Source organism: Saccopteryx leptura, chromosome 11 (assembly GCF_036850995.1).
Source record: "Saccopteryx leptura isolate mSacLep1 chromosome 11, mSacLep1_pri_phased_curated, whole genome shotgun sequence".
Taxonomy (NCBI): Eukaryota; Metazoa; Chordata; class Mammalia; order Chiroptera; family Emballonuridae; genus Saccopteryx; species Saccopteryx leptura.
The window spans coordinates 47,171,478-47,196,714 of NC_089513.1; the positions used below are offsets into that span (position 1 = coordinate 47,171,478).

The window sequence follows — 25,237 nt, forward strand, 5'->3', positions numbered from 1 at the left end:
CCGACGCTCTACCGCTGAGCCAACCGGCCAGGGCTGTTTTTTGTTTTTTTAATTGAAATATAATCTACATCTATGAAATAAACGCATGTATTTTAAGTGTCCAGTGTGATCAGTTTTGACAAATGAAAGTTCTGTGTAATCTATTTTACAGTCAAATATAGAACCTTTCCACCATCTCAGAAAGTTTTTTGTACTTTCCCACTCAGTTCTCATCTCCTCTCACTGCCTAAATCCTCAAGGTGCTACTGATCTCATGTTAGCTTTGTGCGTTCTGAAACTTAAATGTACAGAATATACTTACTATTATTTTGGTTTGGCTTAATTTGCTCAGCATATTCTTTGAAATATATTCATGTTATTGACAGTATCAGTAGTTCTGGTTGCTCCACATTCTTGCTAATCTTGAGTGACATCACTGTTTTTCATTTTAGTGGGTATGTATTAGGTAAGCATAGTTTGTTTTTTTTTAAGAGAGAGGAGGGAAGATAGATTCCTACATGTGCCCTGACAGATCCACCTGGCAACTGTTGTCTGGGGCTGATGCTGGAATCTACTGAGGTATTTTTACTGACTCTGCAGTGGATGAATTGTCCACCTAGGGTGCTGAAGTCCCAGGTTTGAAACCCTAAGGTCGCAGCTTGAGTGTGGGATCATCAACATGATCCCAACGTTGCTGGCTTGACCCCAAAGGTCACTGTCTTGGCCTTAGCCCCTGGGTCAAGGCACATATGAGGCACACTAAAGTGACACAACTACGAATTGGAACTTCTCAGCTCTCCCTTTCTGTCTCTCTCATAAAGGAAAGAAAGATAAGAAAAGAAAGTTGGGAGCAACTCCTAGAAACTGGCAGTTGAAGGTGTTATAGTATGTTCTTTTTTTTATTTTTTTTATTTTTTTGAAGTTGGAAACGGGGAGGCAGGGGCGATGCTCTGCCCATCTGGGGCGTCGCTCTGTTGCAACCAGAGCCATTCTAGCGCCTGAGGCAGAGGCCGCAGAGCCATCCTCAGTGCCCGGGCCAACTTTGCTCCAGTGGAGCCTTGGCTGCGGGAGGGGAAGAGAGAGACAGAGAGGAAGGAGAAGGGGAGGGGTGGAGAAGCAGATCCTGTGTGCCCTGGCCAGGAATTGAACCCGGGACTCCTGCATGCCAGGCCGATGCTCTACCACGGAGCCAACCAGCCAGGGCCTATAGTATGTTCTTTTAACTGGTTTTTTTCCATTTGAGTTTCAAAATGAATCGAATCCTTTTATTTAATTCTACCTTTATGTCCCTAGATATGCTGGTGCCTTGAGAGCTTCAGGGGAAATGGCTTCAGCACAGTATATTACTGCAGGTCAGTATTGTAAAAATACATACTTCTCAAGAGAAAATATATTATTTAGTAAATGTTATTTTTCACTCACAGTTTGTTTAGTTCCCTTCAATTTATAAAGTGTATTTTATATAACATCACTTCATTAAAATTGTACTACTTACTGTAAAGAACTTGATTCTTGATTATCCAAATCATAAACCTGTGATATATGTCCTTTCTGAAAAACAATCTTTGGGTGAAATTATTGTTTTGGTTTTTGGTTCTGGTAAAATATATCTTTGGGGATGTCCAGAGATGGGTTTTATTATAGTTCATGTGATTGTTATAAACAAGTGTCTTAATGGGTACTAGTGTAAGGAAGTGGAATGAGGAATGAGGAGAAATAGAAATTCTTAAAGGATGGAAATGTTATTTCATCATTGCATGAGGCCGTGTATCTCCCTTTCTCATTTTGTGGCAGTTGGACACAATGAGTACCCTCATAAATTATTGGGCTAGGTTGATAGGTTTTTTTCAGGCATGCTTCTTTTTGTGTGTGATGGCATTATTGAGATATTCATATACCTACAGTTCACCCATTAAAAGTGTACAATTCATTGTTTTTTAGTATATTCACTGAGTTGTGCAGTCATCACTAAAATCAGTTTTAGGACATTTTCATCACTCCAAAAAAACCCTAACTTTTAGCAGTCATCCCATTTCCCCCTCACCACTCCCAGCCCAATGCAACTACAAATCAGCTGTCAGCCTCTATAGGTTGGTCTATTCTGGACTTCTGATATAAATGAAATTATACAACAGGATGTCTTTTTTGACTGGCTTCCTTCACTTAGTTTTCAAGGTTCATCTGCATTATCGTATGTTTCAATACTTCATTCTTTTTATTCCTGAGTAAGATTCTGTTGATAGGCTATACCACATTTCATTTATTCTTTCATCATTGAAAGACATCTTAATGAGTTCTCCTTTTTTGACTATTATAAATATTGCTGGACATTGTGTCTACAGGTCTTTATGTGGACATATGTAGTAATTTTTCTTGGGTAAATCTCTAGAAGTGAAATATATCTGGTAACTATATTTAACCTTTTAAGGAACTGCCTGACTTTTCCAAAGTAGCTGCATCATTTTACATTCTTTTCATTATATATGAGGATTACAGTTCCCCATATTCTTGATATTGCTTGATATTTCAATAATGCCTGATATTTTTTGTCTTTGATTATAACCATTCTAGGGGTATGAAGTAGTGTTTCATTGTGGTCAACCATTAATTTTTAATACTATAAACCGTAAGTTTCTTTGTGTCATCTGGAGTTAGAGACGTTTTCTTTAACCCTTTTTCCTAAAAGTAGATTTATTTTTTGAAATACAGTTTTTAATGAGAAAATGTGAGCTCTTATGTCTAGCTTATTTAATTGCTTATGTATCTAAGAGTAACTCAGAATTTTATTAGCTTTTCTAGTATCATATAGAAGGGCTTCTGGTATTGACGGAATGAAAAATACTGTTCACTTTTCGTTCTTGATTTGTTAAAATTTTTTTATTTTGAACTGAATTTAAATTTACATAAAAGTAAAAATTTACCAATTATTAATTTGTCACCTCTGGTTCATCATTTTCTATAATGCATATCCCTTTTTCTGAACCATTTGTAAGTTTGCACGTATCATATCTTTTATTCTTGAATACTTCAGTATGTTATTTTCTAAGAATTAAGACATTCAGAACCACAGGACAGTTTTAAAAAAATCTAGGAGTTTAACACTAATATACTACTATAGAAATACTGTACAGACTTTGTAAATGTTGCCCATTGACCCAGTATTGCCATTGAAAAGTTGTTTTTCTTTCTTGCTTCAGGAGCCAGTTTAGGATCACACATTGAATTAGTTATCGCGTCTCATTTGTCTCCTTTAAAGTATAGTGTTTTTTTTACCTTTCTTCAAAATAATGAAATATGAGATGCTCTGTTTATGGTGTATATTAAATAATCTTAAACCATCTTTTTTTTTAGTAGTATGCATTTTAAAGTGTTATTACAATTTAGGCTTATTTTAAAAATAACTAGCTTGGTACTGATGATTAAATTTTAGCCTCCCTCCAAAAATATTTTTTAAATCTTGTGTTTAGTTGATTTATTCAGCAACATTTTATTGAGCACTTGCTGTGTGCTGAGATGTAGTATTTGCTGGGTTTCAGTTGTATAACAATAACAAGTAACATTTCACATTTTACTTAAAGCATGTCAATATAAGCTAGATTAGAGTTTTGCTGTATGTGAAATAAAGGTGAAGTGTGATAGCTGGAAATCAGCAAAGGAAAAGTATTCTGACCCCCAGAAGCCAGGGCTGAGTGCATGACCTTGGGATTTATGATGTTGAGAAGGGATAACAGAGAAAACATTTTTCTAGTTTATTGATTTTAGCGAGAGAGGGAAGGAGAGAGAGAGACAGAAACATCAGTCTGTTCCGGTCTGTGCCCTGACTGGGATCAAACTGGCAACTTTTGTGCTTCAGGATGATACTCTAACCAAAGAAGCTATCCCGCCAAGGCAACAGAGGAAAGAGTTTAAAGAAGGCAAATAAGTTTTGGTTCTTAGCTGTTCAGTAGAATCAGGAAGTGTTTAAAGAGCCAGATTACAATATTCAGGAGTTCAGTTGATAGGAACCAAGTAGAGGGAAGTGGGTTGGGAATGGTGATGTGATGGCTGGATAATGGCATAGTGGTAGAACAGTCAGAACAGTAACATTATACTTCTTTGATCTCTAGACAGAAGTTACATTCTTTATATTGAATAAATACATACCCTGCTCTGGGAAGACAATGGCTGGCAAGGAGAGGGGTGGGATAGGGCTCAGAAGTTGTTTATAGCTGGTGATTGCATTATAAAGTCTGGTGAGTCCCTTAAGATTTAAAAACCATTTTTTTCATAGTAGGAATCCAATAATTGCAAAAGAAGTAGATGTAAAAGAAAAATCATTAAGCAGTATTTTGCTTATAGTGAAATTTAATTTACAATAGCATGTATTAAATATGCCACTATTTTACTAAGGTACATATTTGCTTTGTTTTTAAGCCCTTAGAGATTTGTTTGATTCCATGGATAAAACTTCTTCTAGTATTCCACCTATTATTCTACTGCAGTTTTTGCACATGGCTTTTCCGCAGTTTGCAGAGAAGGGTGAACAAGGACAGTATCTTCAACAGGTAATCAGAGCAAGATTCTTGGCTTTCTTTTTCTAAATGTAAGACTTAGGTTTCCTACACTTTCCATACTTATTGGAGTATATTTGGAAATACAACTCTCAGTCCTCTCTAGTTCACACCACTGCTATGTCTTGCCTGGAGTGGTGCAGTAGTCTGTTAACTGATCATCTTGCTCTGCTTTTGTTTTTTTGCATTGTTTCTCCATACAGCCCCAAGAGTTCTTTTAAAATGTAAATAAGATTATATAGGTCCCTTTTTATTGATTTTCTATCTCTAAATACTCATTTATTGTTCATTGATTTTGGAGAGACAAAGAGGGTGAGGGGGGGAGAGCTAGAGAAGCATTCATTTGTTTTTTCACAGTTGTGCATTCATTGGTTACTTCCCATATGTGCTCTGACCGAGTATTGAACTCACAACCTTGTTGTTTTGGGGATGATTCTCTAATTGGCCAGAACCCCTAAATAATCTAAATTTTAAATAATACAGCCTCTGACTACTTTTCTGAACTCATGATGTACCACTGTCCTTGCTCACTTCTCTCCAGATACTGGCTTCCTTGCTTTTTTAAAACCCTCCAGGTACCCTCTTTCTGCAGGGCCTTTGTTCTTGTTCCTTTGGCTCTCAGTGCCTGACTTTCCTTGTCACCTTCAGGTCTCATGGCTTAAATGTCAAGGCATCAGAGAGGCTTTCCTTGATTATCCTATTGAAATAGCACACATTCCTTTGATCCCTCCTCTGTCTCAGCTCCGTTCCTCAGTTCACACTGTTCATTGGATTCCTCAAATGAGTGAGGTCATATGATATTTTTCTTTCTTTGCCAGAGGAAAAGAGGACAGAGGGAAAGGGGATGATAGGATGGGATAAACCAGAAGGGAAGGGGGAGGGCACTTTGGGGAGAGGGGCAGGGGAGATATTGAGGGGAATATGAGGGAGGGGGGATGCATTGGGGCGACACTAGAATCTATGTAAACACAATAAATTAAAATCAATTAAAAAAAAAAGAAATAGCACACATTCTTTCCCTTAGTCACTTTCTGCTCCATATTGCTTCCCCGCCTTGTAACTCTTTTCTCTTTACTTGAATTTATCTTTTGCTTATCTGCATTTCCCATTAGGACATTTTCTAGTATCCAGAACAGTGTTAAGCATAATCAGAAACTCAGTAAACATCTGTTGAATGAAAAAAACTTGAAATTTTTTTGTTTCGAAGATCATAAAATATTGACATAGTATTTTTCAAGAAAAATAAAATAGTTTTATTCTCCTTCCCTAAGGACACTATTTTGGAAGGATTCTGTAGACCAAACTGTCACAGCGAGGATTACTTACAGTGTCATTTTTAAAATTACAGGATGCTAATGAATGTTGGATACAAATGATGCGAGTATTGCAGCAGAAATTGGAAGCTGTAGAGGATGATTCTGTTAAAGAGGTAATTTTGTGATTATAGATTTTCCTCATACCTTGATTCATCACCACCCCAAAGGCTTGTAATATGTACATTTTAATTGATAGAAATGTACTTGAATGCTTGAGATGTTCACTCTGTAGATGAAATTTAAAAGCTTGCATTTGATACTTGAATTCAATATATTTATATTAAACTTGAGATTATTGAGCATCTGTAGTCCTTTGGTAATGATTTTTGAACCGTAGAAGGATTTTCAGAAAGGGATTACATTTATTTTCCTAGTATCTCAAGGTGATTTTTATTTTAATTTTATTTATTGGGGTGACATTGGTTAATAAAATTTATATAGGTTTCAGTTGTACAATTTTATAATACATCATCTGCATATTGCATTGTGTGTACACCACCCCAAGTCAAGTCTGGGGTCACATTTTTCAATGCTTAAGTATGTATTACTAAACTGGATTGTATGAGAAGAAATATACATTAATAACTGTAAAATAAAATAGAAAATTTTATTTCATTTTAATTTTTGCAGACAGATTCTTCATCTGCATTAGCAGTGACACCTTCTAAAAAGAAAAGTTTAATTGATCAGTTCTTCGGAGTCGAGTTTGAAACTACGTATCCTTATGAGCTAAGATGTGTATAAACTTATATCTTATTACAAGTGTATGACATAAATTGGTATAAATAGCAGTGACTGATTGGAGTGGTGGGTGGAGTATGAAGAAAAATTCTTCAGAGGTCATTATGTCTAAAAAATAGGGAAATTAGAAATTTGGAAAATATATACTTTGGAGTGATCTTGAAGTTCAAATAATTGTATACTTTAAGAATTCATTATTTTTCTGAAGAACATCTTTAGGAGAGTCCACTTTATTTACCTCATATAGAATTAATTTTTTTTTTTTTTTTTTTTTTTTTTTTTTTTTTTTTTTTGTATTTTTCCGAAGCTGGAAACGGGGAGGCAGTCAGACAGACTCCCACATGCGCCCGACCGGGATCCACCCGGCATGCCCACCAGGGGCTATACTCTGCCCATCTTGGGGCATCGCTCTGCCGCAATCAGAGTCATTCCAGCGCCTGAGGCAGAGGCCACAGAGCCATCCTCAGTGCCCGGGCAAACTTTGCTCCAGTGGAGCCTTGGCTGTGGGAGGGGAAGAGAGAGACAGAGAGGAAGAAGAGGGAGAGGGGTGGAGAAGCAGATGGGCGCTTCTCCTGTGTGCCCTGGCTGGGAATCGAAACCGGGACTCCTGCACGCCAGGCCGACGCTCTACCACTGAGCCAACCGGCCAGGGCCGGTAGAATTAATTTTTAATTGTATGAAATGAAGTGTATCAGTTTTACCTGAGATTGAACCAATTCATAAAACATAAATTTAGGGAAGTATTATTTTGAAGATGATGGATAGAAACTTAGAAAAGATTTCTTTGTTTAATCTTTGGGTTACCAAGATCATTTTAAGGCTGTATAAGTAACAACTTGTATTTGTTTAATGTTTATCCTTTTCATAGGTTCATTGTCAGTATTGTTGGTAAGTAAATGAGCATTTTTAAATATGTAGAAGTAAATCTACTGGGAGACCAAAATGTTTTTTTGTGGGTTTTTTTTTTTTTTTGTATTTTTCTGAAGTTAGAAGCAGGGAGGCAGCCAGCAGACTCCCACATGCACCCTGCTGGGATCCACCTGGCATGTCCACCAGGGGCGATGTTCTGCCCATCTGGGGTGTTACTCCATTGCAGCCGGAGCCATTCTAGCACTTGAGGCGGAGGCCATGGAGCTACCCTCAGTGCCCGGGCCAGCTTTGCTACAGTGGAGCCATGGCTGCAGGAGGGGAAGAGAGAGACAGAAAGGAAAGGGGGAAGGGTGGAGAAGCAGATGGGCACTTCTCCTGTGTGCCCTGACCGGGAATCGAACCCAGAACTTCCACATGCTGGGCTGATGCTCTACTGCTGAGCCAACCGGCCAGGGCCAAGACCAAAATGTTTTAAGTATATTTTAAATTATTGAATAAGGATAGCTTATTTAAGATTATATAATAAGTTGAATGCCCGTTAGCATATTCCTTACCTTATTTCTCAAAGCATGAAATGCACAGAGTCTGAAGAAGAAGAAGTCACTAAAGGAAAGGAAAGTCAGCTTCAACTTAGCTGTTTTATCAATCAAGAAGTCAAGTATCTTTTTACAGGACTTAAATTGGTAAGAACAATTAGAGTTGATCCTCATTATTTCCGGATTCCATATTTGCAAATGTACCTACTTGCTAAAATATATTATTTGTAACCCAGCATCAATACTTCTAGTGTTTTCATGGTCATTTGGAGATGCGTGTAGTGTGGCAAATATTTTGAGTTGCCTGACACATACTGTCCCACCTGAGGTCCAGAAAGGTGATGCTTTGACCTGTTTCAGTTCTCATACTGTAAACAAATATCCTTTTTGCAGTCATTTTTTAAAAAATTATTTCTTTTGCCTGACCAGGCGGTGGCTCAGTGGATAGAGCATCGGACTGCTATGCGGAGGACCCAGGTTCGAGATCTTGAGGTCGCCAGCTTGAGCGCGGGCTCATCTGGTTTGAGCAAAGCTCACCGGCTTGGACCCAAGGTCACTGGCTGGAGCAAGGGGTTACTCGGTCTGCTGAAGGCCCGCGGTCAAGGCACATATGAGAAAGCAATCAATGAACAACTAAGGTGTTGCAATGCGCAATGAAAAACTGATGATTGATGCTTCTCATCTCTCTCCGTTCCTGTCTGTCTGTCCCTGCCTATCCCTCTCTCTGACTCTCTCTCTCTGCAAAAAAATTAAAAAAACAAACAAACAAACAAAAAAAAACCCTTGGAGGTGGTGGCAGCTTCCAGGAAGTGGGGGTGTGGGGCTGGCACGGGAAGTGAGAGAAGGTAAAAACTTTTTCCACAGTGATTCCTTTTGAAATGAGATTAGTAATTAAAAAAAAAACAGACTTAAAACAATTTTTACACTCTGTAACATGTTTAGAATAAACAGTAATAGTAAGTTGTTTTAACTAATTTCTTATTTATATATTGTCAAAGCAGAGCACATTAGTGCTAATTATTTTTTAGTGTTTTTAAATTTATGTTTATTGAATTTATTGGGGTGACATTGGTTAATGAAATTATATAGGTTTCAGGTGTACAATTCTATAATACATCATCTGTATGTTGTATTATGTGTTCACACCACCTAATCAAGTCTCCTTCTATCACCATTTATCCCACCATTAGTGTTATTTATTTATTTATTTTAAACAGAGAAAGTTAGAGAGAGGGATAGATAGGGACAGAGAGACAGGAACAGAGAGAGATGAGAAGCATCAATCATTAGTTTTTTGTTGCGACACCTTAGTTGTTCATTGATTGCTTTCTCATATGTTCCTTGACCGGGGGCCTTCAGCAGACTGAGTAACCCCTTGCTCGAGCCAGTGACCTTGGGTCCAAGCTGGTGAGCTTTGCTCAAACCAGCTGAGCCCGCGCTCAAGCTGGCGACCTCAGGGTCTCGAACCTGGGCCCTCCACATCCCAATCCAATGCTCCATCCACTGCGCCACCGCCTGGTCAGGCAGTGATAAATTTTGATATTAGAAATAGTAGCTAATGTTATTGAACATAGAATATATTTAGTTTTTCAATTTTTCTACATGTACAATTTAATTCATGTAATTCTAATAATAGCATTATAACATAGGTACTGTTATCACCATTTATAAATAATACCCAGAGGGATAGCTACCTTGCCCAATATCACATAGGCTCTGGAGTTGAGAGGCAGATATGAGGCTTTCCCACATTGGCTAGATCAACAGCGGGTTTTTTAGTTATGACTTTTCTCAAATTTGATTGGTTCTGGAAGGCTCTGATACATAAAGCATAAAGAACAAGGATTTCCCACATTCTCCTAATTTTTCTCTAATATATGAATATCCTAATAAACTAAGTAGAGGAATGACATAAAAGGCTGTCTTATGTTATATAAAATGCAGTATAGATGCAAAATCTGAGGAATATTTGGGTCATAATATAAACACTTTAAACATTTATGACTTATATTCCAACAAGTTCACACAGTATACATTTTTTGATGCCTTCTGTTGCTTTTCATGAACTGAATCATATCTAAAAACGAAATTCTTCTCACATTGTCATCATTCAGATTATCTCAGTGCTATAAATCCATTGATGTACTGTACATTGTCTGTTAAGTAGTGCTAATATTTAAAAGAATTAAAGGTATGATTCTATATTGTGGAAAAAATCCTTTAAAACTAATGTTTGGTCTTCTGTTACATTCTTTTTTTAGCGACTTCAGGAAGAAATCACCAAACAGTCTCCAACATTGCAAAGAAATGCTTTGTACATTAAATCTGTAAGTTATGCATTCCTTTTGAAATCAAATTTCATTTTGTTAAAAGTTTTCCAGTTAATTAATGTTGCCCAGTCTTTTTTTTTTTTTCCAGTTTTTTTTGTATTTTTCTTTTTTTTTTTTTGTATTTTTCTGAAACTGGAAACGGGGAGAGACAGTCAGACTCCCGCATGCGCCCGACCGGGATCCACCTGGCACGCCCACCAGGGGCGAAGCTCTGCCCACCAGGGGGCGATGCTCTGCCCCTCCAGGGCGTCGCTCTGCCGCAACCAGAGCCACTCTAGCGCCTGGGGCAGAGGCCAAGGAGCCATCCCCAGCACCCGGGCCATCTTTGCTCCAATGGAGCCTTGGCTGCGGGAGGGGAAGAGAGAGACAGAGAGGAAGGAGTGGGGAGGTGGAGAAGCAAATGGGCGCTTCTCCTATGTGCCCTGGCCGGAAATCGAACCCGGGTCCCCCGCACACCAGGCTGACGCTCTACCGCTGAGCCAACTGGCCAGGGCCTTTTTTTTATTTTTCTGAAGCTGGAAACGGAGGCAGTCCGACAGACTCCCGCATGCACCCAACCGGGACCTACCCGGCATGCCCACCAGGGGGCGATGCTCTGCCCATCCGGGGCGTCGCTCTGTTGCAACCAGAGCCACTCTAGGGCCTGAGGCAGAGGCCATGGAGCCATCCCCAGCGCCCGGGCCATCTTTGCTCCAATGGGGCCTTGGCTGTGGGAGGGGAAGAGAGAGACAGAGAGGAAGGAGGGGGGGAGGTGGAGAAGCAGCTGGGCGCTTCTGTGTGCCCTGGCCGGGAATTGAACCCGGGACTTCCGCACACCAGGCCGATGCTGTACCACTGAGCCAACCGACCAGGGCTGCCCAGTCTTTGTTTTTATTAAACCAAGGAATTTAAAACTTATGTGGTATTTTTATGTCATAGGATTTCTAATTTCTTTTCTCAGTCCAAGATTAGCCGGCTACCTGCTTACTTGACTATTCAGATGGTTCGATTTTTTTATAAAGAGAAGGAATCTGTGAATGCTAAAGTTCTTAAGGTTAGTAATGAACTTTTTAGTGTAATAAAAAATTTTCTTTGAAGGCAATTCCTAACTTATAGTTGGTTTCTTTATTCCTTTAGGAATAGTTAAATTTTCTTTGAAATACAATAAATAGGGAAGTATATTTTTAAAAAGATTCCCAGGTAATTCTTTTGGACACCTTTCATTCCCCAGAAGCACTGCCCTAGGTCAGACCAGAGGCACTTCAGTGGTCCTGATCTAGCAGGTTGAGAGTGGGTTTGGGTAGATGCTGGATAACACACTGCACTGTGTTCTCCCAGGTGAAAGAAGAGAGTGTTAAATTATTGGTGCCCAAAGAGTACTTAAATTGTAATTTCTTGCTGTAGGAGCCAGCCTCATGCTGTAGCTGTTTTATTGAACTATAGTTTGCTACATACCCAGAATCCCTGATCCTTGGGAGAGGTATATATAATTCTAGACTGTTCATATGAAATTCCAAATATATTTTCAAATGTAGTTAGTTTTATATTAGAAGGTTAACTGTAGTTGAAGTATCTACTATCGTTAACTTGGTGTATTAATATTGTTATTAAACTATATCACTTCTTTCTGTGTAAAATTGTATTTCATATTACAATCAGAAGTGACCGTATATGTAAATTGACTTTGCTGCTGGTTTTAGGTTTCCATTTTCGCAGCAACTGGTCTATTTCTAAAATGCTTTTTTGCTGTATAAATTTTGGTAATTCCTCTGTGGTCAGTTTCATGGGTTAAAAAAAAATTTTTTTTAAGAGAGAGACAGGGACAGACAGGCAGTAAGGGAGAGAGATGTGAAGCATCAATTCTAGTTGTTTGTTCACTGATTGATTTCTCATATATGTCTTGACCAGGGTGGGGCTCCAGCAGAGTGAGTGACCCCTTGCTCAGGCCAGCAACTTTGGGCTCAAGCCAGCAACCTTGGGCTTCAAGCCAGTGAACTTTGTGACCTTTGGGCTCAAGCCAGTGACTATGAGGTCATGTTTATGATCCCACACTCAAGCCAGTGACTCTGCTCTCAAGCTAGTGAGCCCGTGCTAAAGCCTGATGAGCCCATTCTCAAGCCGGGGACCTCGGGGTTTGTTTTTTTTTCCATTTTTCTGAAGCTGGAAACAGGGAGAGACAGTCAGACAGACTCCCGCATGCGCCCAACCGGGATCCACCCGGCACGCCCACCATGGGGTGACGCTCTGCCCACCAGGGGGCGATGCTCTGCCCATCCTGGGCGTCGCCATGTTGCGACCAGAGCCACTCTAGCGCCTGGGGCAGAGGCCACAGAGCCATCCCCAGCGCCCGGGCCATCTTTGCTCCAATGGAGCCTTAGCTGCAGGAGGGGAAGAGAGAGACAGAGAGGAAAGCGCGGTGGAGGGGTGGAGAAGCAAATGGGCGCTTCTCCTGTGTGCCCTGGCCGGGAATCGAATCCGGGTCCTCCGCACGCTAGGCTGACGCTCTACCACTGAGCCAACCGGCCAGGGCCTGACCTCGGGGTTTTGAACCTGGGTCCTCTGTGTCCCAATCCGACGCTCTATCCATTGCACCACTGCCTGGTCAGACGTGCATTAAAATGTTTAATGAAATAGCCTGACCAGGTGGTTGCGCAGTGGATAGAGCGTCAGACTGGGATGCGGAAGACCCAGGTTCGAGACCCTGAGGTCGCCAGCTTGAGCGCGGGCTCATCTGGTTTGAGCAATGCTTACCAGCTTGAGCCTAAGGTCGCTGGCTGGAGCAAGGGGTTACTTGGTCTGCTGAAAGCCCATGGTCAAGGCACATATGAGAAAGCAATCAATGAACAACTAAGGTGTTGTAATGCGCAACGAAAAACTAATGATTGATGCTTCTCATCTCTCCATTCCTGACTGTCCCTGTCTATCCCTCTCTCTGACTCTTTCTCTGTCTCTGGAAAAAAAAAAAAAATTAATGAAAGAAGTGTTAAAAAATTTTTTTACATAAAGTTAGGACCAGATTGAAAATAACCACTGTGATGTTTTCAGTGTCTGTGAGTTTTGCTTTTTTTTTTTTTTTTTTTGCTTAATCCCTTGACCTTTTCACCCAGCCTCCTACCCCACCCCCTCTGACAGCTGTCAGTCTGTTCTCCAAATACTGTTTGCCCGAAAATAAGACATCCTCCAAAATAAGACCTAGTGCAATTTTTTTCAAGCTTAGAAATACAAGGCCTCTCCTGAAAATAAGACCTAGTGCGTCTTTAGAAGCATAAGTTAATGTAAGACACTGTCTTATTTTCGGGAAAACAGGGTAGATTGTACATGAAATAGAGTAACAAGACATTCTTAATGGAATTCAGAGTTTGGCTGGTTATGCTGATGTTTGTGATGACATGACTACAGTATATTATAAATGTTGTTGTTTTTTGTTGTTCAACAATAAATGTGAATTCTTGGAAAAATAAGACCTCCCCTGAAGATAAGACCTAGAGTGTCTTTAGGAGCAAAAATTAATATAAGACACTGTCTTATTTTCAGGGAAATGGTATATGAGTCTGTTTATTTTGTTCACTAGAGACTACGTATTAATGAAATTATATGTTACAGCACTGTGATGTTTTCAACTACATAGCTGTCCTGATTTTTATAGTTTTTATTTTGAACTTTGAATTATGAAAGCAGTACTTTAAAAGTATGATAGATATTTTAAATAACTACCTTTGTAAGTCTGTTTATACATTTTTTCCTTTTTGATTTGTATATAGGATGTTAAATTTCCTCTTATGTTGGATGTGTACGAACTATGTACACCAGAACTTCAAGAGAAAATGGTCTCTTTTCGATCAAAATTCAAGGATCTAGAAGATAAAAAAGTGAATACGCAGACAAATACAGTAGGTTCTTATTGCTGATGTTTTTAATCTTAATATTTTAATCTCAGTCTTCAATAGTTACTTTGTATTGTTAACCTATTGTAAAAATGGATGGACCTGAATTTTATTTAGCCCATATACAAATCCCACATATGTTGGTGTAAGCTTTTAAAGTTTTTAGTGTATTTTAGCGTAAGAAAAAGAACTCTAGTTATGATAAGGGTCCTTTATAGAATAAGCTTAATAGTTTCAAAATTTGTAGATTACCATTTGTGTGTGTAAAGCAGTTTTTAAAAATTTAAAGTTTATTTTAAGAATTGTAGAATCCCGTGCAACTATAAGCAAAAACACAAAGAGATCTGGAGTACCTTTTACCCAGTTTCCCCTACAGGGTAACAATTTGCAAATACAGTATCACAACCAGGATATTAACACTGATGCAGTCTGGATACGGTCCATTTCTGTCACTACAAAGATCTCTTGTAATGCTCCTTTGTAGCCAAACCCACTTTCTTTTTGCTCTTTCTCTTTCCTTAATTCCTAGTAATTAGTAACTTGTTCTTTACTTCTATATAATTTGTTATTTCAAGAAAGTTATATAAAAGGAATTACACATTTTGTAACTTTTGGGATTTACTTAGCGTAATTATCTGCAAATTAATCCAGGTTGTTCCATGTGGCATGAGTTCCTTTTCTTATTGCTGAATAGTATTCCATGTGGATGTGGATATACCAGGGGTCCCCAAACTATGGCCCGTGGGCCACATGCGGCCCCCTGAGACCATTTATCCGGCCCCAGCCGCACTTCCGGAAGGGGCACCACTATCTCATTAGCCAAAAGCAGGCCCATAGTTCCCATTGAAATACTGGTCAGTTTGTTGATTTAAATTTACTTGTTCTTTATTTTAAATATTGTATTTGTTCCCATTTTGTTTTTTTACTTTAAAATAAGATATGTGCAGTGTGCATAGGGATTTGTTCGTAGTTTTTTTTATAGTCCAGCCCTCCAATGGTCTGAGGAACAGTGAACTGGCCCCCTGTGTAAAAAGTTTGGGGACCCCTGGGATATACCATAGTTTTCTTAATTATTCACTTGTTGAAGGACAGCTGTATTGTTTTCAGTTTTGTCTATTATGAATAAGTTTACTGTAGCATTGATGTACCAGTTTTACTCTGAACATACATTTTTATTAACCTGGAATAAATAACCCAGGGATGTAATTGCCAGATTGCATGGTAGTTGGGTATTTAATTTTTTAAGATACTGTCAAATGTTTTCTATTATGGCTGTAACATTTTAGCAGTATATGACTAATCCCCTTTTCCTGCATTCTTGCCAGAATTTTGTGGTATCACTATTTTTATTTTAGCCATTAGAATCAGTTCGCAGTGATACCTCATTGTTGTTTTAATTTGCATTTCCCTAATATGGTGAACATATCTTCATTTTTATTTGCCATATGTCTATCCTCTTCAGTGGGATGTCTCTTCATGTCTTCTTTTTTCTAATTGTGCTGTTTTTTTTATTTTTGAATTTTGAGAGTTCTTTATATTCTAGATACTAGTCCTTTGTTGGATATGTGGTTGCCAGATATATATTTTCTCCTGGTCTGTGGCTTTGTCCTTTTTTTTTTTTTTGAGAGAAAAAGAGAGAGAGAGGAGTGGGGGAGGAACAGACAGGAAGGGAGAGAGATGAGAAGCATCAACTCATAGTTGTGGCACCTTAGTTCATTGATTGCTTTTTCATATGTGCCTTGACTGGGGTTCTCCAGCCCATCCAGTGACCCTTTGCTCAAGCCAGTGACCTTGGACTCACGCTCAAGACCTTGGGCTTCAAACCAGTGACCCAGCGACAATGGGGTCATGTATATGATCCCGTGGTAAGCCAGTGATCCCGTGCTCAAGCTAGTGAGCCCGTGCTCGAGCCAGCAACCCTGGGACTTTGATCCTGGATCCTCAGTGTCCCAGGCCAATGCTCTGTCCACTGTGCCACCGCCTGGTCAGGCTGTAGCTTTGTCTTTTTATACTAAGTGTATTTTGCAGAGGGAAAGTTTTTAATTTTAATATAATTCAGTCTGGTGGGGGTTTTGTTTGTTTGTTTTTGTTACTCTTGCTTCTGGTGTTATATCTAAGAAGGCCCAGTCAAAGACTATGAAGAATTATGCATATGTTTTTTTCTAAGATTTTTATAGATTTAGTTCTTCCTTTTAGGTCTTTGACTCATTCTGGGTTAATTTTTGTATCTGGGATGAGGTACAAGTCCAGATTCATTTTATTAATCCATTTCTTAAAAGCAGTTGGAATTTTGATGGTGATTACATTGATCTGTATATCAATTTGGGAAGTCTTGCCTTTTTTATAGTATTAAATTAAATTTGCAGTCCATGACTTTGATAGGTCTATTTATTTAGGCCTTTAATTTTTTCAACAATGTTTTATAGTTGTTAGTTAAATTTATTCCAAAGTATCTTATTCTTTTTTGGTGTTTTTGTAAATGGCATTGCTTTCTTAATTTCATTTTTGGGTTATTCATTGATGATCTTGTATTTCCTACTTTGCTGATCTGTTAGCTGTTTCTTTTTTTCTTTTTTGAAAGGTATTGTATAGAATTGGTGTTAATTTTCTTCAAATGTTTGGCAGAACTGTAGTGAAACAATGGGGCTTGGAGATTTCTAACAGTTTTTTAATTATAGATTCAGCATCCTTTATAGTTATGGGCTATTCAGATAATCTTTTTTATAGTTTTTTTATGGACTTGATCTATTTCATCCAGCCCAGTGGTCAGCAAACTCATTAGTCAACAGAGCCAAATATCAACAGTACAATGATTGAAATTTCTTTTGAGAGCTAAAATTTTTTAACTTGAACTATATAGGTAGGTACATTCCTTATCCAGGTAGTGCCTGCACGTGGTGTTTTGTGGAAGAGCCACACTCAAGGGGCCAAAGAGCCTCATGTGCTCGCGAGCCAGTTTGCTGACCAGGGATCTAGCCTATCAATTTATTTGTGGGTTAGTCCCTAGTATTCATTTTATTATATTTTTGATGTCTGTAGGGTGTATAGTGATATCTGTCCATGGTTTCATTCCTGATATTGGTAATTTTTTTTCCCTTTTTTTTTTCCTTTCATCTTTTCCAACTGTAGAGGAGATTGACAGATTCCCGCATGCATCCTGACTGAGATCCTCCCAGCAACCCCCATCTGGGGCCAATGCTCTGTCCATGTGGGGCCATGCTCACAGCTGAGCTATTCTTTAGCGCCTGAGGCAGAGGCTTCCTGGAGCTATACTCATTGCCTGGGGCTGATGTGCTTGAACCAGTTGAGCCATGGCTGCAGGGGGGTGGGGGGGAGAGAGAGAGAGAGAGAGAGAAAGAAGGGTGAGGGGTGGAGAAGGTAGATAGCTGCTTCTCCTGTGTGTCCTGACAGGGAATCGAACCTGGGACATTCATATGCTGGCCAGTGCTCTATCAGTGAGCCAAATGGCCAAGGCCCTGATATTGGTAATTTGTGTCTTTTTATTTCCTTTGTTAGTCTTACTGGAGGAGTGTCAGTTTTATTGATCTTTCAGAAAACTGCTCTTTGTTTCTGTGTCTAACTTAATTTCTGTTTTTATTTTCTTTGCTTCCTTTGGGTTTTTTCTTTTTTATTTTTTTAGAGAGACAGACAAGAATATCAATCTCTTCCTGTATGTACCTTTACCAGGGATCAAATAGGCAATCTTTGAACGTTGGAATGATGTTCCAACCAACTGAGCTATCTAGCCTGGGCTTCTTTTTTTTTTTTTTGTATTTTTCTGAAGTTGGAAACGGGGAGGCAGGCAGACAGACTCCTGCATGCACCCAACTGGGATCCACCCGGCATGCCCACCAGGGGGCAATGCTCTGCCCATCTTGGGGCGTTGCTCTTGTAACCAGAGCCATTCTAGCGCCTGAGGCAGAGACCACAGAGCCATCCTCAGCACCCGGGCCAACTTTGCTCCAATGGAGCCTTGGCTGTGGGAGGGGAAGAGAGAGACAGAGAGGAAGGAGAGGGGGAGGGGTGGAGAAGCAGATGGGCGCTTCTCCTGTGTGCCCTGGCCGGGAATCGAACCCAGGACTCCTGCACGCCAGGCCAACACTCTACCACTGAGCCAACTGGCCAGAGCTGGCCTGGGCTTCTTATACTAGGTTTTTAAGGTAGTTTTGATTCCAGACTCTTTTCTATTTTCTAATATAGGCCTTTAGGGCTCTACCTTTCTTTCAGCAGTGCTTTCACTGTGTCCCACAAATTCCATTATGCTTTACTTTCATTTTCATTCTGTTCCTTGTATTGTTTCCCCTGTCTGTCCCTTGAGACTTCTCTTTGATCTTGAATTTAGAATTATCTTAGTGTCCAAGTGTTAGGAATTCTGTTAACTTTCTGTTACTGATTCTAGTTTGATTCCATTGTAATGAGAAAACATACTTGTGTCATATAAAGTTTTAAAAATTTGTTGAGGTTTGGACTAGATGTCTCAGGATGTGATTCATCTTAGTGTATGTTCCATGGGCACTTGAAAAGAAGGTGCATTCTGTTGTTGAGTGGAATGTTCTTTAGGTATTGATTAGATCCAGTTGGTTGATGGTGGTGTATTTTTCTATAACTTTTCTGTTTTCTGTCTAGTTCTATCAGTTTTTGAGAGGGAAGTGGTGAAGTCTTCAACTAAAATTGTGGATTTGTGCCCTGGCCAGTTGGCTCAGTGGTAGAGCGTCAGCCTGGCGTGCAGGAGTCCCAGGTTCGATTCCCAGCCAGGGCACACAGGAGAAGCGCCCATCTGCTTCTCCACCCCTCCCCCTCTCCTTCCTCTCTGTCTCTCTCTTCCCCTCCCGCAGCCGAGGCTCCATTGGAGCAAAAGATGGCCCGGGCGCTGGGGATGGCTCCTTAGCCTCTGCCCCAGGCGCTAGAGTGGCTCTGGTCGCGACAGAGCGACGCCCGGATGGGCAGAGCATCGCCCCCTGGTGGGCGTGCCAGGTGGATCCTGGTCGGGCGCATGCGGGAGTCTGTCTGACTGCCTCCCCGTTTCCAGCTTCAGAAAAATAAAAAAAATAAATAAATAAAATTGTGGATTTGTGCCTGATCTGTGGTGGCATAGTGGATAAAGCGTTAGCCTGGAACACTGAGGTTGCTGGTTTGAAACCCTGGGCTTGCCTGGTCAAGGCACATATGGAAACTGATGCTTCCTGCTCCTTCCCTTTCTCTCTCTCTCCCCCATTCCTTCCTCCCTCTCTTTCTCTTTTTCTCCTCTCTCTAAAATGAATAAAAATTTTTTACAAAATTGCAGATTTGTATGTTTACCTATTCAGTTCTGTCAGCTTTTGCTTTGCATGTTATGTAGTAGCTCTGTTATTTGGTGCATATGCATTTATGATTGCTTTGTTTTCTTGGAGGAGTGAACCTTTTATTATGCATTCGTTCTCTCTGTCCCTGGTAGTTTTCTTTGCTGTGAAGACTACTTTATCTGATAATAATATTGCCACTGCAACTTGGTTTTTGTTAATGTTTGCATGATATACCTTTTTCTTTTTACTTTAAAATTTCCCATACTGTATTGTTTGAAGAGAGTTTTTTATGGATAGTATATAGTTGGATTATGTTTTTTAATCTACTGTTAACTGATTTTTACTTTTTTAATTTTTTTAATTTTTATTTTTTTTCATTTTTTCATTTTTCTGAAGCTGGAAACTGGGAGAGACAGTCAGACAGACTCCCGCATGCGCCCGACCGGGATCCACCCGGCACGCCCACCAGGGGCGACGCTCTGCCCGCCAGGGGGCGATGCTCTGCCCATCCTGGGCGTCACCATGTTGCGACCAGAGCCACTCTAGCGCCTAAGGCAGAGGCCACAGAGCCATGCCCAACGCCTGGGCCATCTTTGCTCCAATGGAGCCTTGGCTGCAGGAGGGGAAGAGAGAGACAGAGAGGAAAGCGCGGCGGAGGGGTGGAGAAGCAAATGGGCGCTTCTCCTGTGTGCCCTGGCCGGGAATCGAACCCGGGTCCTCCGCACGCTAGGCCAACGCTCTACCGCTGAGCCAACCGGCCAGGGCTTTTTTATTTTTTTATTTTTCTGAAGTTGGAAATGGGGAGGCAGTCAGACCTGCATGCGCCCGACCGGGATCCACCTGGCATGCCCACCAGGGGGCGATGCTCCACCCATCTGAGGCGTTGCTCTGTTGCAGCCAGGCCATTGTCTACCACTGAGTCAACTGGCCAGGGCCTGTTAACTGCTTTTTATTTGTATGTTAGACCATTTACCCTTAATGTAATTATTGATGTGTTAGTGTTTAAATTATTTTTTTTTCTGTATTTTCTCATTTCTGCCTTCTTTTAGGTTATTTGAATATTGTTTTATAATTCTGGTTTGATTTATGTATAATGTACTTGAACATATTTCTTTGTATAGCTCTTTTGGTGGCTGCTATAGGTATTACATTATATACAGTTGGCTCTTAAAACAATGCAGGGGTTAGGGGTGTCAGCCACCCACATAGTCAAGAATTCATGGCCCTGGCCGGTTGGCTCAGTGGTAGAGCGTCGGCCTGGCGTGCAGGAGTCCCGGGTTCGATTCCCAGCCAGGGCACACAGGAGAAGCGTCCATCTGCTTCTCCACCCCTCCCCCTCTCCTTCCTCTCTGTCTCTCTCTTCTCCTCCCGCAGCCAAGGCTCCATTGGAGCAAAGTTGGCCCGGGCACTGAGGATGGCTCCATGGCCTCTGCCTCAGAAGCTAGAATGGCTCTGGTTACAACAGAGCAACGGCCCAGATGGGCGGAGCATCGCCTCCTGGTGGGCATGCCGGGTGGATCCCAGTTGGGTGCATGCGGGAGTCTGACTGCCTCCCTGTTTCCAACTTCAGAAAAATACAAAAAAAAAAAAAATGAATTCATGTGTCACTTATTTTGATCATCTGCATACACAGATTCCTAATCACCACTTGATACAGAACAACACTATTTTGAACTGTGCAGGTCAACTGGGAAAAAACAACTGTGTGTAAGTGGACCTGCACAATTCAAACCTGTGTTGTTCAAGGGCCACCTGTATATAAAAAGGAATGGTTGACTTAATTGTATTTTTTTGTTATAGGATCCTTTGACTTCTTGTTATTCTAGCTATCTTTAAACTGCTTGCATTGTCATCATTATTACAGTTTTCAAGAACTTTGTGCCCAGAGGCCTATATGGGCTGTTTAATTTTTTTGTATTGCACATGGAAATGGGTTGATGTGGGGAGTTCCCACTAAAGATTCTTGTTTAAATTAGTAAATCGTGTCTCTTTTACAAAATATAGGTAAATATCTGCTGAATTAAGTACTCTAGTTTATTTGGGCCAGTGTGGCAGGTAGCCATGGCTTAATAGATTTAATTTTAGTTGTAGTGATTTAACTTTTTTTTTTTTGAGGCAGGCATTTTTTTTAATGTATTTTATAGTATTTTGGTAAAATGAAATTATAGAATTGGGTTTTTCTTTACTAGCTTAGAGCACTGTTTATCTGTACTACTGTCTTCACAGGAATGCTGTAGCTTTAGTGGTTTAACATTGGTCCTATAATCAGAAGGGTTGTTATTACATATACAAGGTTACATGTTGTTCAAGTGTCAGACCTTTGGGATTCCAACTGTTTGGTAACTGTAGGTATATCAGTTTTAGCAATTGTAAGGCATACCATATTTGTCTTTGTTTAGCCTCGGTGCTTTGCATTGTAGACAGTAAATATATGTGGAAATAAATACAGATATCTACCACTTTGCTTTTATAAAAGACCTACCTATTTTGGCTAACTTAAATCTGAAGAGGAATTTCACTTTTATGAAAAAAGCCATTACCATACTAATGTAGATATTTTTGCCTTTTTTTTTTTCAAGTGAGAGGAAGGGAGATACAGAGACAGATTCCACCATGCACCCTGACCAGGATCCACCTGCCAACCCCTGTCTGGGGCCGATGCTTTCAACATCTGGGGCTGCTCGCAACTGAGCTATTTTTAGCGCTTGAGGCGGAAGCTCCACAGAGTGATCCTCAGCGCCTGGGGCTGACATGCTCGAATCAAATCGAGCCATGGCGTGGGAGTAGGGGGGTGGAGAGAGAGAAAGAGAAAGAGAAAGAGAGAAAAAAGGGGCAGAGGGAAGGTGGGTGAAGCAGATGGTCACCTCTCCTGTGTGTACTGACCGGCAATCAAACCTGGAACTTCTACATGCTGGGTTGATGCTCTACTGCTGAGCCAATAGGCCAGGGCCTTATTTTGCTTTTTGTAAAAGTGAAGTGGCATAATGCGAACTTTCTGACAATCAGGAATACTTTTCACTTTATGCCAGTTTGGCTGATGAAAGTTTTCACAGGAATGCTCTACTTTCAGATGCTGGGCAACATGTACTCCATTGAGAATGCAAATTTTATTTCTGATATGGTTTAAAATAAAACATCTTGTTTCTTTCAGAGTGACAAAAAGAGTAGTCCCCAGAAGGACATAAAGTATGAACCGTTTTCTTTTGCTGATGGTAAGTGAAATTTTCAATTGTGTTTTTGTGTGTGTGTGTGTGTGTGTGAAGGTAAAATTACTGTCTTCTTATATATCTGAATTTTTAGATATCATACTGTAAAAAAAGTCAGCTTTCATAGAGTATATGACCATATAGTTCTATGAATGATGCCATAGTTCTTAAAACAACTTGCATGAAATCTTAACTTTGATTGGACAATAGTATCTTACTGGATTATTTTCCCTTTATTTTCTTTTTCTTTAAAGTGAGAGGAGAGGAGATTGACTCCTACATGTACCCTGGCCAGGATACACCTGGCAACCCCTGTCCAGTACCAATGCTCAAATCAATTGAGCTATTTTTAGTGCCTGAGGCTGACACACTCAGACCAACCGAGCTATCCCGAGTGCCTGGGGCTACACTCAAACCAATCGAGCCACTGGCTACAGGAGGGGAAGAGTGAGAGAAAGGGGAGAGGGAGAGGGGTGAAGCAGATGGTCACTTCTCCTCTGTGCTCTGAGAATTGAACATGGATATCCATATGTCCAGCTGACGTTCTATCTACTGAACAACCAGCCAGGGCCTTACTGAATTCTAATAATAGAGGAGTGCTTCTCTAGGCTAAACATCAAAATTGTTCTTACTTGTTACCTGGCCTTAGAAGTCATGTCTGTTTGTTTCTCTGCTATTACTGGATTTATATCTTTCTTTAGACATTGGCTCCAATAATTGTGGATACTATGATTTGCAAGCAGTTCTAACACATCAGGGAAGGTCTAGCTCTTCAGGTCATTATGTATCATGGGTGAAAAGAAAACAAGGTAAAGATTTTGTTATTTTAAATTGCTACTTTTTAAACAATATGTTTAGTATAAATTTTATAGCAAAGCGGTTCTCAAGCTTTCTGGTCTCAGAACCCCTTTATATTCTTAATTATTGAGAACCTTTCCAAAGAGCTTTTGTTTGAGGATTATATTTGTTACTTACTGTGATATTAAAACTGAGACGTTAATTCATTTAAAACTTCAACTATTAAATCCATTACATAAGTAACATTTAAAAAATAAAACTATTTTTCAAAAAAATAATAGCAAGAAATGGTATTGATTTACATTTTTATGTCTTTTTGTCTGGCTTAATAGGAGACAGCTGGATTCTCCTGCTTGTTTCTGCATTCCATCTCATACTTATTACACATTGTGTAACCTCTGGAAAATTCCAAAGCACACTTGAGAGAATGGGGGGAGGCATTTATTTAATGCTTAAGTAGTGCTGTGAAAATCGTTGTAACCTTTATGGAACTCCTGAAATGGTGTTGAACCTGAGTAGTCCCTGGATCATGCTTTGAGAACTGCTTATATGGTAGATGGAATACTGCTGTGCATAGTACTAATACTTTTTTTGAAATAGAACTCTGAAAAAGTCGTGTGTGATTTTAATTTCATTTTCCTCTCTCCTTCTTTAGATGAATGGATCAAGTTTGATGATGATAAGGTCAGCATTGTGACACCAGAAGATATTTTGCGGCTTTCTGGTGGTGGAGACTGGCATATAGCGTATGTTTTACTCTATGGGCCTCGCAGAGTTGAAATAATGGAAGAGGAAAATGAACAGTAATCCTCATTTTAGCTGTTTATGCTTAGGTGTGAAATAAATGTTATTTGTTGGTCATTTCTATAATCCAGAGTTTTAGAAGAAGATATGTAAGTGGTTTCCCTCATGTGGAACAAAGAGGGCGGAAGCAGACTCTGGGTATCAACCTAAAAGATGACAGAAAGAACTGCCTTTGGGCTGTGCTGCCCTGTGTAAGGCAGCACACCTGTATGAAGGTGGCAGGAAGACATTTTTTGCAAAGCTTATTTCTTGCATTAATTTTTAAAAATTCTGAGTTGAAATGCCTTTCAACCATTACCTTCTGTGATAACTTTCCCAGCTTTCTTCAGCTCAAGATTCAGCAATGAAATGTTTATTGCACACCTATTACTGTTATTTGTTGTTGTTCTTGCATGGTTCAAACCACAGGTAATTCAGTAACTGTCCATCCTTAGCCTTATCTAACAGATTTTGCCAGGAAGATGGAAAGGAAGTAAGTGTCTCTCTGATTGTGCTCTCAGTGCTGCTGTCTGTACCCCATGGGAACGTGGATACAATCAAGTATTTGGCCAGCCTAGTTGTTGCTGGCTTTTCATGACTTTAAAATAAATTGTGATCAATAGTACATTTGATTATACATACATTTATTACTGTGTCTCTGATGTACTATGGTTTGTACATTTAACTTTGCAGTGGTTTTGTAGTAATCAACCTTAAAAAATGTTGACAGGCTTTCGTTGCTTATTTTTAGAAAATGGGGATATTTAATAAAAAAAAAAAAAAGAGGGATTAACAGTTTTTGACCTCAAGTCTTTTGTCTGTTGAGTTGGCTGAAATTCTGACGTTAACCTGATAGTTTTACTCTGCTAAGCATCCATTTAAAAACGTTACCTTCTTTGCCTGCTAGCATTACATTGTTTAAAAAGAAATAAGAGTTGTAAGAGCAATGGAATTCTTTGGATGCTGAATGCAGCAGTTATTAG

At 39.9% G+C, this 25,237-nt stretch overlaps 1 protein-coding gene across 1 annotated transcript in view; it reads left to right on the forward strand.

Annotated features, from left to right (window-relative positions):
- USP14 (ubiquitin specific peptidase 14) overlaps positions 1-24,879 on the forward strand; it is a 59,236-nt gene extending 34,357 nt beyond the window's left edge. Inside the window, exons 6-16 of the mRNA XM_066352336.1 lie at positions 1,273-1,331; positions 4,393-4,523; positions 5,878-5,958; positions 6,476-6,561; positions 8,025-8,139; positions 10,254-10,319; positions 11,263-11,355; positions 14,063-14,191; positions 22,619-22,679; positions 23,375-23,482; positions 24,127-24,879. Of these exons, the coding sequence (XP_066208433.1) occupies positions 1,273-1,331; positions 4,393-4,523; positions 5,878-5,958; positions 6,476-6,561; positions 8,025-8,139; positions 10,254-10,319; positions 11,263-11,355; positions 14,063-14,191; positions 22,619-22,679; positions 23,375-23,482; positions 24,127-24,278 (1,081 nt within the window). The 3' untranslated portion in view covers positions 24,279-24,879. The remainder of the gene's footprint in view (positions 1-1,272; positions 1,332-4,392; positions 4,524-5,877; positions 5,959-6,475; positions 6,562-8,024; positions 8,140-10,253; positions 10,320-11,262; positions 11,356-14,062; positions 14,192-22,618; positions 22,680-23,374; positions 23,483-24,126) is intronic.
- Positions 24,880-25,237: the final 358 nt, after the last annotated feature.